This window comes from Arachis ipaensis, chromosome B10, assembly GCF_000816755.2.
Source record: "Arachis ipaensis cultivar K30076 chromosome B10, Araip1.1, whole genome shotgun sequence".
Classification (NCBI taxonomy): domain Eukaryota; kingdom Viridiplantae; phylum Streptophyta; class Magnoliopsida; order Fabales; family Fabaceae; genus Arachis; species Arachis ipaensis.
Window position 1 is genome coordinate 15,293,973 of NC_029794.2, and position 14,498 is coordinate 15,308,470.

At 34.7% G+C, this 14,498-nt stretch overlaps 1 protein-coding gene across 1 annotated transcript; it reads left to right on the plus strand.

Annotated features, from left to right (window-relative positions):
* On the plus strand, nt 10,560-13,992 carry LOC107622240 (very-long-chain 3-oxoacyl-CoA reductase 1-like). Its single transcript, XM_016324115.2, has 3 exons — nt 10,560-11,330; nt 12,369-12,438; nt 13,506-13,992. The coding sequence occupies exons 1-3, from the start codon at nt 10,711-10,713 to the stop codon at nt 13,773-13,775; spliced, it is 960 nt and encodes a 319-aa protein (XP_016179601.1). The 5' UTR covers nt 10,560-10,710; the 3' UTR covers nt 13,776-13,992.

Below are 14,498 nucleotides of genomic sequence, written 5' to 3' on the forward strand. Positions count from 1 at the left end.
ATTAATATTTGATTTTCCTTTAATGTATACTTTTACTAATTGTAAATTATTCGTTCATAGGTTTGTACCGAATAATGATACTTGTACATAGGAGTGTACAAATGTTATCAAGCTGTCATTTGACTATCCTTGACCCAACTACAAGAAGGTTCCGATAGCAACGATTTAACAGGTGGTGGTAAAATTACTTTTAACTTTGCATCTTAGTTCTGTCTGCTATTTCATTAATGTATATAACATTGTCGAATTAATCATTAATTATTTTTTCTATAGGAAAAATTCACGTGGGATGAGGTCCACCACCAAATGATATAAAAGATCTTCCACCACCACATGGTGAAGCGTCTTCAACAAATGTTAGAGGACATGCAGATGAAGAGGACCACCTTACGCAGTGGCCTCGACCCAACATTAAAATGGCGTTATATTTGTATTGCGAGATGGAAGATGGTTTTAGATGTCGTCAAGCCACGAATAGGGCTAATACGGCATTGGCCAGGGCGTCGAAGTGCACAGGGGGTTCGGCCACGATTATGAAGACAAAGGCCAAAATGGTATAGCTTATTTTAATATGCTAAGCCAGTTTTATCTTTGTTTCTTTAATTAATTATCATCTCTTTTAATCTGCTTATCCAATATGTATAGACAAAGTCGATGGTCCTTCTTGTTACTGTGACGGAGATATTCAAGCAAACCCACACGCTCAACGAGAATAAGTAGATATTTACTGATCAGCGATCTGCGGACTTTTATGCAAGTAATCAACTAAATTATTTAATAGCATACTATCATATCTATAGTTATCTTGGCATTCACATTAAATGTGTTAGAATTTATACACCCATAATTTTGAGGCCGCAACTCAGTAATCTCAGCAGAGTAAGGAGAATAACAATGCCTCGAGTGCATCCGTGGTGGATCCTGATGTTGTGTGGTGCCAGACCACATCCAAGCTACAGAAGAACTACATCTTTAGAGTTGGGTCATTTTTCGCCAACAACCTTCACACGTCCATCTTCCTCCACCTCAGCCACAAGCCTTGTAGATCTCCAAGACATAGATTTGCATGAGCAGGTCCATAGTCTGACTTAGAGCCTGCATGATCAGGGTCAGTAGCTGCATTTGGTTGAGGAGAGATACAATAGCTAGATGCATGCGGGTAACAGCACCACTGCTAGAGGAGGCTTCTCATTATCTGCACTTGCAGCAACATAGACACTGGCACCCACAACGCCGCCTCGTCAAGACCAGCGAGACCATCAGGGGGATGACGACGATGCTTATGAGGACCCGTGGGTGTTATGGTTTTTTTGTGTGTGTGTAGTTTGACATTACTATATATCCTTTATTTGCTTGACGAGATTACTTTATTTTATTTTTGACATTTATTATTTTTCATTGTAGTTTTTTATTTTAATGAAACATATTTAGATTTTATTAATTTTTAATTTGAATGTTAATTATCATAACATGGATTCTAGTAAAACAGGTTATAATTATGATAATTATGGAAGTAAAAAACAATCGAATTTTGTGTGAGATAAATCCGATGGTAACATATAGATTTATTTTTAAAATATTTTGTTAAACAATATTACCGTCCAACGATAATGAGGGCACCAAAAAATTAAAATAGCGCTAACATTACTCTCGAATTTTTTCTTACAGTAATAAAATAAACTGGCCATTCTATTCTAATAATGTAATTAGCGTCGGATTACAAAAATACAATCATAAATGATTTCCGGCGACGTTTATATCGTTGGATTTTTTTGTAGAATCACTTTCAAAAAAATTCATCCTTGTTGGTTTATTGACAATTTAAACTTGGGCATGTTTTTATGGACTAGTTATGACTTGTTTGAGCTAGCCAAATTGTGTTTCAAGTGATTAAAGAAATTGGAATTTTATTTTTTGTGATATAACAAACTTTGTAAATATTCACTAAGTCCCTTTGGAAGAACCTATAACTTTAGGGAACATCCTGTAATTAGAATCACTTTTCAAAAAAAAATTCAAATTGGTTTAATGGAGAATTTACATTTGAGAATAATTTAATAGACAGGTTGTGATTTATTAGTGTCAACTAAGATGAGTTTCAATTGATTAAAAAATGTTAAATATTTTTTTTAGTGAAATAGCAAACATCATAAAGTATCATGTATCTTTAGCAAAAAATTATATAACTCCCTTTGAAAGAACTTGTAGCTTCAGAAAAAATTCTTGTAATTAAAAATCAATTTTCAAAAAATTATCCAAGTTACTTTATTGGACAATTTAAGGATTTTTTTTTCAAATATAAAATAAAAAATATTATTTCCCTAAAAAAATTATCCCAACTTTACATTCCGAAATACGTTTTTTTTTTTAATTTTAGTCAAGTTCGCTGCATCCTCGGCGAACATTATTATATTACTAAGGTTCGCCGCAACTTCGGCGAACTTCACCTTAAGTTTTGCCAAACATAAAAAGGGAATGAAGGACCATTTGGGATTTTACATTTTCATTTCACCTTTACCTTTCTAACACTCTTCACTCTCATCCTCTCTTCTGTTATCAAAGTTATTTCTTTGGGCATTGTTGAAGTTTTTAGTCTCTTCAGTTGATTCAGGTAATTTTGTTGTTCTGTTTTCTTTTTTTAATCAGTTTGTAGTTATGTTTCTCATATTTCACGTTTTTGTTTCACATGCTGAATTTTGTTTGCTTTCATCCTCTGATATCTTTTATAGGTTATTTCTCCGAGCATCGCTGAAGTTATTGATTGTTTGAGTTTGACAGTTTCAGGTAATTCGGTTGTTATGTTTATCTTTTCTATTTGATTTGTTGTTGTTTATTATTTGAATATGTTTGTTTATCAAGTTAGGTTAAGTTATTAGTTACGTTAATTAGTTTAATAAGTCGATGATACACTTACTTTACATAATTATGTATGTGTTGTTAGTTTAGAATATGTAAAATGATGATGTGGTTATGAATAGATGTTAAGAAAGGAAAATTTATTTTGATTATTGTTTCACTTAAACTAATTACAATTAATTTAGGTAATTTCCTTCTGCTCTTTTTTGTTTCATTTTATTATTGCCAAATGTAGTTAGTAATATGATATAGTTAATTTTAAATTAAGTTATTTTATCTAAATTATGGTCTAGGTCCATTTGATTTTTTTTGTTAGATTTCTTTGAATGTAGGTAACAAAAACTTAGTTAATGTGAAATAATTTAGTTAATTTAGTTGATGTGAAGTAGTTTAGTTATTTTTAAATAACTTAGTTAATTTAGGTAATTTAGTAAATTTAGTTAATTTAATTAATTCATTAAATTTTAAATGAAGTTATTCTAATTTGTTTTGTTAAACTGTAGTCATGGAGCCAGAATTGTTGGGCTACGAAGATACCCTGTATAGACTGGATCAGGTTGACCACATTGTAGGCAGGCTTGACCGAGTGGTACACTTTGTAACTTATGTCATTTATATATTTGAAATTTGAATTTGTATTGTAACTTGTTGATTTTTTTGTTTTATTGATTTATTTTATTTGGTAGGCACCTCGGGTCTTGCGTACCAGGAGAAATTCGTTGGGACGTCCGTCCGACCAGATTAGGCCATATCTCAGACGAGCAGAATTTGCGCATGTTGCCTATATGGTGGAGTGGGAGCATGATTGGCCATTAGTCTCAGCTCTGATAGAGAGATGGCGACCCGAGTCACATACGTTTCACTTGCCATATGGGGAGATGACCATTACCCTACATGATGTGGTGTACCAGTTGGGACTCGTTATTGATGGAGATCCAGTCAGTGGATGCATTGGTGGGTGGGAGCAATTCTATCAAGGACGGTCCATTGAGGAGTTGTGTCAATAGTTATTGGGAGCTGTTCCGAGCCCCGATGACAGAGAGTCACAGGTGAAGTGGACTGTTAAGCTGAGCTGGTGCCAGAACACTATGTGCAGAGAACTGGAGGAGCACCCGACTAAAGAGCGCCTATTGCATTATACTAGGGGTTATATCATGTAGCTGATCGGGGGCATGCTGTTTCTGGATGCCTCTGACTCTATGGTGCACATTAGATGGTTGCCTTTTTTGGAGGACCTAAGTAATAGCTATCAGCAACGTGCCTCTGTATTTACTGTACAAGTCGGTGCCATCAATGGAAATAAAGTGGTTTGCAGTGCTGAAAGCCTCAAGACATTGAGAAAACGTCCAAAACACCCGATGAAATATGATAGTATCAGGTGAAGCAGGCCAGGGTTGTGTTACAAGTTGAACTCAGGTACCTAAATAATCACATATGATATTACTGATAAGGTCTGACTACGTTAAGCATACACTACTAAAGACAACGTAACGAATCTTACCAGGTAAGTACATCTGCATAGAAAACAACCAACGAGGAAGCTCGTTGTATGACTCCTCTCAGTCTCTATATATCCTACCAATGACTCTATGCTTTGTAAGCTAAATCTTACGGTAGGACGCCTTGTAACTGAAGTGATTCTTCACACTTCCTTGAAGAACCCTTATGCTGATGGTTGGATCTGCTTTCACCATCATGAATATGTGCTGAGCAATCACCTTTTAATCCAACCTTTGATGGTCTTCGCCCACCGATGTTTGCATGCAACTGTGAGGCCCATTGTATCTCCTCACCTCCCATTTTTCCTGCTTGCAGTGATAAGATATGTGTATGTTCCATCCACAACCAGACCCGAAATGGATACATTGTTTAGCATACTTTAATTGGTTACTCTCTAGTATTTTATACTCCACACCGCTCCTGATGTTGTACGTATTAACTGCCAACATCACTCCCTCCTTGTTTTCAAACTATTGTCCAATCTCAAACTCACTTACGGGATCCTCTTCTGGGTGTCGATGACTAAAGAAACAATCTGAAGTCATTGCATCGAGATTCAAAGTGGAAAAGTGATCTGGCCGGTCATACGGACGAGAAATCGTAGGTTGTATCAATCTGATTTGTGTGTCATCGTAGAAGTTCATCTCTTCCCTCCTCACCCTCATTAGAAATTTCCGTCGATTCAGCCTTAACATCTTCACCGTCATCGGGATTGACTTGATAGGGATCCATCATCGGGTCCCTAATCACAAAACTCCCATGACTTCTAACATCAGATTGCATCATGCCATCATTAGAATATTCAGTATTTGACCCCTCTGGTCGCAGAATTTCGAATACCACTACTGAACCAGCAAGTGCATCGGGTCATACCAAGTAATACCTCAGGTGAGTGAAGGTCGATCCCACGAGGATTGATGGACTGAGCAACAATAGTCGAATGATTCCTCGGTCAGGCAAGCAGAAAGTGGTGTTTTGGGGTTCAAAAGCATTAAATAGTGATTCAGAAAGTAAGAAAGCAAACAGTATAATTGGTGTGAAATATATGGGAAAAAACAGTTAAGGTTTCAGAGATGTTTATTCTTCTAGATTAAGTTTTCTTACCAACTAATTTAATCATGCAAGATTCATTTCATGGCAAACTGTCAGTGACTAAATCCTAATCTCTTAGTGATTTAGTTTCCTCTAACCTAGTTAACTGCCAATGTCTTGGTTACTTAATTTCGACTAGAGGGTTAAGTTCAATTCTAGTTTATAGCCACAAAAATCCGAATTACCCAGATATAAAAAAGATTATATGTCACGTATCCTATTAAGTCCAAGTAATTAGCAATTTAGGAGGAATTTACTTTCAAGCTGTTGTTCAAATGGGATAACTCTTCCAAGAATCATAAGAATGCATATAGAATAAGGGTTATTCTTCCGTAATTAAAATAGAACAATAATAGTCTTAATCAATAGAAATAAACAGAACTCCTAACCTTAACCGAGGAGGTTTAATGGCTCGTGCTTCAGAGAGAAAACTAGGGTTTAGAAAATGTAAAAGTGCGGAAGCGAGAAGATCCCCAAACGAGGTAGTTATTTTTCCTTTTATATCTAACCTAATTTGATTTCAAACTAAAATAAAATAATAAATTCTAAATCTAAAAGATTTTGTTTGTAATTAAAAATAACTAAAATAAAATAAAATATAATAATTAAAAGTTAAATCCAACTAAAGATGCTCTTTTGATGAGGTGTGAATTCGGATTGCTGGCGCTAAACGCCAGTTGCAGCGTTTAGCACCCTTGTGGGCAGAGACTCCTCTTCGATGCTGAGTTGCTGGCACTAAACACCAGCTGGGCGTTTAGCGCCCTAGTGGATAGCTTCTATATCTTCTATTTTCTTGCACACAAACTTTGCCAAACTTATCCGAACTTCTCTTGAAATAATTAAAACACTAAAACAACTCAAAGTAGCATTCAAAGAGGTTTAAAACACTAGAATTAAATTAAAACTAAACAAATTCTAACTTAAAATGGATAGAAAATAAGGGAAAGATGCTCACGCATCACCCTCCTAGCTACCTTCAGGTGGCATATTTAGATCAACCATCGTCCTTCTAATATTTCTTTTAACTACTCCACTTAAAGGGTTATCATCAACATATAGATGATCCTTGTCCAGCTAACTCAACTAAGTAAACAAATAATTCCAACAGATAGACATTTGTCCAATGGCTGTGCCACATCCTTATAAGCCGTATGTCCTCGTCATCACGTACCCGATACCAATATCAAAAAACATAAAATAAATAAAAAAAGAATCACAACATCTACAATATACCTTTTATAAAACAAAACGTTATCTACTTCAGCCGGATATTGGTAGTAAATTTTTTTCACTTTTTTTATGTGTTGTTGCCCAATGGAGTGCAATATTAAATTCTTCAACGCTGTTAAACTGTTGATTTCGGCTGTCATTTACGCAATCACTTGTTGAGCAGACCTAAATATGATAGAACCTTCTTCATCGTACACTATTTCACCATCATAATGAATGGATAACAACGGAATTCCATACATTGTGAAGAATAAATCAAGAAGATGAGGAATATCAAAGAGAAGAATGAACAACTTGTATTGAGATTGTGTGGGTATTTATGGAGGAGATAACGTGAAGTTTATCACGGGTACGGCGAACTCTGTCTATTTCATAGAGTTCGTCAAGGGGTACGGTGAACCTTAGTAATATAATAAGGTTCACCGGGGGTGCAGCAAACTTGACTCAAATTTCCAAAGAAAAAACGGATTCCAGAATTTAAAGTTGGGATAATTTTTTTGGGAAAATAATGTGTTTTTTATTTATAGTGGAAAAAAATTCGACAATTTAAACTAGGGGGATTTTATGCTAGTTGTGATTCGTTAGAGTTATCCACGATGAACTTCAAGTGATTAAGGGAGTTGAAATTGGTTTGTTTTCGAATGTTACAATATATTTTACTTGCTTATCAATTTCAAATAAAGCAATATTTCACCTTTCTTCACCAGTAGTAGAATATCCCAACCCATTCCAAACGGATTTCAATCTATCCAACATTATATAAGTTTCTAAGATAATAAAAAATGAAGCATGATATTTACGAACAATCTCTTTATAATGAACTTGAGCCATCTTGTTTAAGTGTGGCAAAATAGGCTACCCGTCCCGTCTCGCCAAAGCCTACACAAAATGAGGCGGGTTGCCCCCCCCGCCAATTTAAAATAAGCAGAACTTGCTACACTGTCTGTCTTTTCTTCTTTTTTTTTTTTTGCTCTAAATAATATCTAAATTAGTAATCAATAACAGAACAATATCTAAATCAGTAAATCAATAACACACATTCAATAACAATAACAGTTATAATAGAAAACTAAATCATTAAACAACCCTCACAAAAATATAAAAATAAAAGAAAAATAGACAAATAACTAACCAGAGGAGAATCTTTCTGGTAGAGAACAGGAGCACACTTCACCGTTGTCCACTACAAACTTGAGAGAAGGAGAGATAGAGCACTGATAAATCCCAATTTTATGGTTTATCTTGTGCTTAATTTAGGAGATTTTATCAACTTATCTCACATTTATTCAATAAAATAGCATGTGTATATGTCGTGAGGTGTATTGAGCATCCCGACTTGAGGTGGCAATCCCTTCTTCTCATATTCATCCTCTTTTTTGTGAGGATTTCGATATTTCTTCTCCTGCAAATCCACCGTTAATCATGTGTATATGTCGCTCGGGGGGTGTAAGGAGGGCATTCTGATCGTCCCTCTTCTTCATCCATTCTTCTCTTCCTCGGGTCGTCTGACCTATCTGCTAGATATCTATCAAGTCGGCCTTCTCTGGCTAACTTTTTGATGACATTATTTAGATCATAGCATTCATTAGTGGAATGCCCGTACAGCTTGTGGTACTCAAAATATTCAGTCTGTCTTCCAGCCTTCTTGTGCTTAATCGGACAAGGTAGTGGAAGCTTCTCTGTGTGACATATCTCTCTGTAAACATCGACCAGGAAAACCCTTAGAGGGTGTAGTTGTGATACTTTCGAGGCATTTCTACATTTTGCTCCTCTTTCTTCTTGGGTTCCCTTTCTTTGTCCCGAGTGTGATAGTAGGGCAAGTTAGATTGCGAAGGAGGTTCCCTAAGTCGGGAGTTTTCCTCCATATTGATGTATTTTTCTGCCCTTTGTTGGATTTTGTAGTTAGATATCTCTTGGATATTGACTAAGAAAATGGCCCTTCTCTAAGGCTATTGACCAGACCCATAATTATAACTTCGATTGGTAAACTCTGAATTTTCAAGCAAGCTTTGTTGAACCTTTCCATGTAGTCACGAAGGATTTTTCCGACCTCTTGCTTCACTCCTAGCAGGCTCAGGGCATGCTTTATTTTGTCTTTCTGGATGGAGAATCTGGTCAAAAATTTTCTAGCCAGATCGTCGAAGCTATTGACCAACCTGGGGGGCAGGCTATCAAACCATTTCATTGCAGCCTTGGTTAGAGTGGTCAGGAAGGCTTTGCAACGAGTGGCGTCAGAAGCATCGGCCAAGTTCATTCTGCTTCTGAAGTTACTAAGATGGTGGCTCAGGTCGGATGCTCCATCATAGAGATCCATGTCGGACGATTTGAAGTTCCTAGGAACTTTTGCCTTTATGATCTCTTCTGTAAATGGATCTTGTCCTCCCAAGGGACTTTCCTTACACTCCGCCAGATTATTCTTTCTTTGTACATCAGCTTCCAGTTTTCGTAACTTATTTTCTAATTCCTTTCGTCACCTTACTTCTTTTCGCAACTCTCATTCTGCTTTCCGTTGTCGTTTAGCCTCGTGTTTGAGCTATTGCAGTCGATCCCCTTGGCCATGGATGAGATCCAGGATCTCGGTCGCATGAGGTTGATCCTCCACCTCAGGGTGGTGGACCTCGGACTGGATCCTCCTTGTTTGAGGGTTTCCTGAGGTCCCTTCTCTGTAGGGATCATGGTGTGGTGGTGGAGGCGAAAGCAAGAGAGCTTGGTCTTCTGGCTAATCTTCTGGCTCAGACTCAGATGCCGTATAGCCATCTCTGAGCTCATGGTCCACCATTTGTCAGAGGGTGAATCCCAGGTCCCCAGCAACGACGTCAATGTCCCGAGGGTTACATGAAACGTTTGTTTGGGCCTGAACGTGAGGTCCAGACCCCATGATGTGGCAGCGTCCGACCTCTTTAGTGCCGATGTGCTGCTTGTCCGAGTTTCTCGTGAGGAGGTAGGGGGTGGTACCTACAAGAGACTCCAATACTTAAGTTAGCAAGGATTTTAAGTAGGTTTTTAGTAGAGTAGAACGTGAGTTATACCTAGGGGTTCCAGTGTATTTATAGTAGAGTAGATAACCAACTTTGTTGAAATAGTTCTATCTTTTCTGATAGATGAGCGTTCCCTTTATCTTGGGAGTTTGTTGGGATCTACCTTCTAAATGAGGTAGAGATGGTAGAAGAGATTTACGAAAGCAGTTACTTGTTAAGTCAAGTAGAGTTGGACTTCTATGTCTTTGTCCGACCTTTTTGAAGAGGTCAGGCTTATCATGAAGTCCATCTTTATTAGTGGACCTTTTTAGTCTTCTTAGACCTGACTTTTATTTATTGAGCCAAATATGAATAAGTGCCTATGGTACATGCATGTCCAAAGCACTTGCAATGATTGCAAAGAAGGTTAAGGTTCTCATATTCAACATGGTATAAAAGTTTCTACAAATTTTTAAAATTTTTAAATTAGCATTTTACATAGAAAATTCTTTTAGCCGCTAACGGAATTATCTGACCTATAAAGGAATTTGTTTAATGAAATAAAAACTTAAAATTTAGTTTAATACTTAAAACTTTTATAAAAGCCTAAAATATCTTAATTACTAAAACGTTTTTGGAGTCCAATATGACTTATTACTCCATAGTTTGGTTTATGGTGCCCTTTGTCTTTATCTTTCTTTCCACTACTAATCATGAACTTTTATTATTCACGAAACACACAAACATAGCCTAAAAGTGTATAATTATTTATGCCCTACAAATATTTTATTATTTTTATGGTCATGTGTCTAAACCATTCATAAAAAAATTAATCAATTGATTAATTTATGCCTAGTGCGTAGCAACCGCACCTGAAAACTTTATTTGAAAGAATTTTCTGTTGCACCATCCCACACTTACTACATGACCCTTTTTTATGAATGAATTGAAAGCACCGAGTGCATGCATAACCTAGCTTGAGAATTTTGTTTCTTTTATTTCTTTTGTTTTTGATGAGCATGGAATAATAATTTATGTACATTCGAGCGCATAACTAATAAATAGCATTACTCAAATGGAGTTTCTTGATTTCTTCATGGTAGCAACAAGTACCATAGGCTTCATCTTAGTATGCAAAAATGTCTTGTATTTTGTGAAGTGGGTATGGGGAATGTTCTTAAGGGCTCCAAAGAATCTAAAAGAGTATGGTTCATGGGCCATGATCACTGGATCCACCGATGGAATTGGCAAAGCCATGGCACATGAATTGGCATCTAAGGGTCTCAACCTTCTCTTGGTTAGTAGAAACCCTAAAAAGCTTGAAGCCACATCCAATGAAATAAGAGACAAAAATAGTGGCAATGTTGAAATAAAATGTTTAGCAATTGATTTTGCAAAAGAAAATGGAGAGGAAATTATGAAAAGGGTTGAGGAAGAAATTGAGGGTTTGGATGTGGGTATTCTTGTAAATTGTGCTGGGTGGACACATGCTTATGCTAGGTACTTTCATGAGGTTGATTATGAGATGATAAATGGTACCATAAAAGTTAATGTGGAAGGAACAATTTGGGTCACAAAGGCAGTGATTCCTAGTATGATCAAGAAGAAGAAAGGAGCAATCATAAACCTTGGATCTGGTTCTACTTTTCTTCTTCCATCATATCCCTTGTTTACCGTCTATGCTGCTACTAAACGGTAATTTTCTAAATTTAATTTATGCTTTTTTATTTGCTTAGAATTCAATCTTTGACTTTATTAATTGCTTAGTATTTTCAGTGCGGAAAGTGTTTATGTTGTGGAATGCTATGTGAGCCTTATATATATGTTTTTAAGTGATTAAGTTAAAATAGTAGTTTTGTTTTTCTTTTTTTAAGAAACATCATAAGTGATTAAGTTAGTCATTTTAGCTGACATTATAATATAAAAGCGGTTAAACTTTTTTTTAATAGTAAAAATTTTTGTCCAACTCTATCTTTTTCTGCATCTTAACAATTGAGAAATAACAAGTTCCTTATTCTTTTTTTTTATTAGACCGCATGAACTCTTTTATGAGAATTTTTAGTAAAAAAAAAATGAAAAATACTTACATGTAAAGTGACTTATATGATCTAATCTTCATCAGTTCTACGTAAATAATAATAATTTGATTGGAATTGTTTAGCTCTTACATAATCATCAAAATAATGTCTCAATCAAATGGCTATTATCTTTCTGTAATATTGTTTTGATGACTGTATAAACAATAAACAACTTCAATCAAATGGTTATCATCCATGTAAAACAGGTGAATACTATATCATAGTAGTTATTTGCCGAAAATTCTCATAAAAAGATTCATGTGTCTAACAAAAAGAAAAAATATGGGGTACAAACTATTATTTTTTAATTTTTAAGGTGTGAATTGTCTAAATTAAAAAAATATAAGGGATAAAAAGGAGTTTTACTCTTTTTAACATATTGATCAAATACCCACAATTATTCTAACATCATAATTACATTTTATGTCTTTCACCGTAATTCTATGTGAACCTCGTACCAACTTGAAATAAAATTGGATCAGAAAAGGGACTTCACTTTGATTTATAACTTCAATCTTTTACTTCTTTTGCCTTCTCCACTCTTAGATTTAATAACTACTTAAAATAGACAGAAAAAGTTAGATCTACAAATAACATTGTCCTATTAAATTTTTGTTTCTATAAAATAAACGTAATATTTATTTGTTTTTCACAGATCTGTGGAAATGTTCTCGAGATGCATTAACTTGGAATACAGGCATAAAGGAATTGACATCCAGTGTCAGGTTTTCTTTTATTTCTTTTTATATTTGATTGAAATATTTTTGACATTACCAATTAATCCAAGTGATATAGAAGCATTTTTAATTATATAGATACTTTTATTATGTTCTCACTTCTCACAATCTTGGAATATGATCATCTATGTTTATATAAGTTGTAAATGGCCTTATGACATGTTGTACTCCTAACACAAAAAGGAAAGAGATTCAATCCATCTGATATCTTAATTCTTAATATTGATCTTTATGTACTAGAGATGGCATTTAAAATTTTTTAAAGGTCATATAATAACTCTAAAAATATCAGTCAACTAAAAAACAACTAGAAGAAAGACAGAGCAGTGCATAGTTAGAATCAGAATCTTATCGTAGGGCACAATACGTGAATTTAATTTCATGTTTAAGGAGTTTGGTAATAGAATTATTGATGGTCTTGGTCTGGTGTCTTATTTATGTTATTGGCATGTGTTTTGGAATTTTGGGTTTTGTTTAGTTTGATTATGTGACTATGTGAGTGTTGTGTTGATTTGGTTTTGTCTGTGCCAAGTTGTGGGTTTGGTTCTTGTTTTGTTTGGTTGGTTCAATTTGTGTTGTTTGGTTGAACTCTTGAATTTGGTTTTTTATTGGTGGTTGAGTTTTTCAACTAAAGATTGGAAAAAAAATCTAGAAAGATCATATTACCTTTTTATTTTAAAAATTTAATTTTGACTATTAGTATAAAAAAAATTTTGTAGGTTTTTTGGTGTATTAAAATAAAACTTTTATTCTAATACTGACTATTTATCTAATATTTAACCGCCCAAATTTACTACTCTCACTCCCATATACCATATAACATCTCATTGTATATCTAAACTAATGTTCTATGAATAATGTTAGGGAGTCAGCAGGTTTTGTAATTTATAGTTATCAATTAGCAATTAGTAATATTTTTAATGGTATGAGATTATATCTAATAGTGTAGGGTTATTCATTTTTCTTTTGTTAATTAATTATTGGCCGAATTTTAATAAAAATGCTAACCCCCTAAACTTTCTCTATAAATATATTCTAATAAATGTGTGAAACAGGTTCCATTATATGTGTCAACGAAGTTAACAAAGCTGGGAACTTCTGTGTTTGTTCCAACGCCAGAGAAGTATATAAAATCATGCACAAGATGGATTGGGTATGAAACTGTGGTGGTGCCTTACTTGCTACATTCTCTTCAGGCATTTACAGTGAGGGCAATTCCTGAGACATTTGTTGATTCCTATATGCTGCGTTACTTTCTCTATTGGCGCAAAAAAGGACTCTTCAAAGACGCTAAAATTAAAGCATTGGAAGCATCCAAGTCCTAAGCAAAAAATAATTAACATAGTGATGATATAGTCATAAATAAATTAGTTTGGTACACTTTGCGTATGAGATTTGATGGTTTACCTGCTTGCTATTATTAATTCAAAAAAGCTCTACATTCATATAATTTTTTTATTCAAGCTACTCAAGTAACTTTTTTCACACGCGCGTTCCCCTTTCCTGAGTCGTTTGTTATACACGCGTCTCATATAACGTAAACCTTCTGTTGCGTGATAAATCTTTCTCAACATAAACCTTTTTTTTCTCGCATTTTCGTTCTTTTTTCTTCTCTCTTCTTCTTCTTCTTCTTTAACCTAATAAGCTTCGTTGTTCTCATCTGTTCGCGTTTTCTTCTTCTTCGTCGTTCTTCTTCTTCTTCATTTTCTTCTTCGATTTACACTTCTGAAGGGAATCAATGAATGATTCAACTTCAAATCAGTTGAATGATAACAATCTGATTTATTCTTCTGAAACAAATGATGCTGATGAGGTTTGGATTGTTCAATTTTGAATCGAATTGAATGGAATGTGATTGTGAATTTTATTTGAATTGAATTCAATAGACGTAATATTTGAATTAAATTTTATTTTAGGTGTTTTTGACTCTGAATTGAATTGAATTGATAATATCTAAATTGTAGACAGAGGTGTTTCGAATTTGCTTTTGTATAATGCATTATATTTCGTTCAGTAAGTACTATACAATTCTTTCACTGTGAGTAACT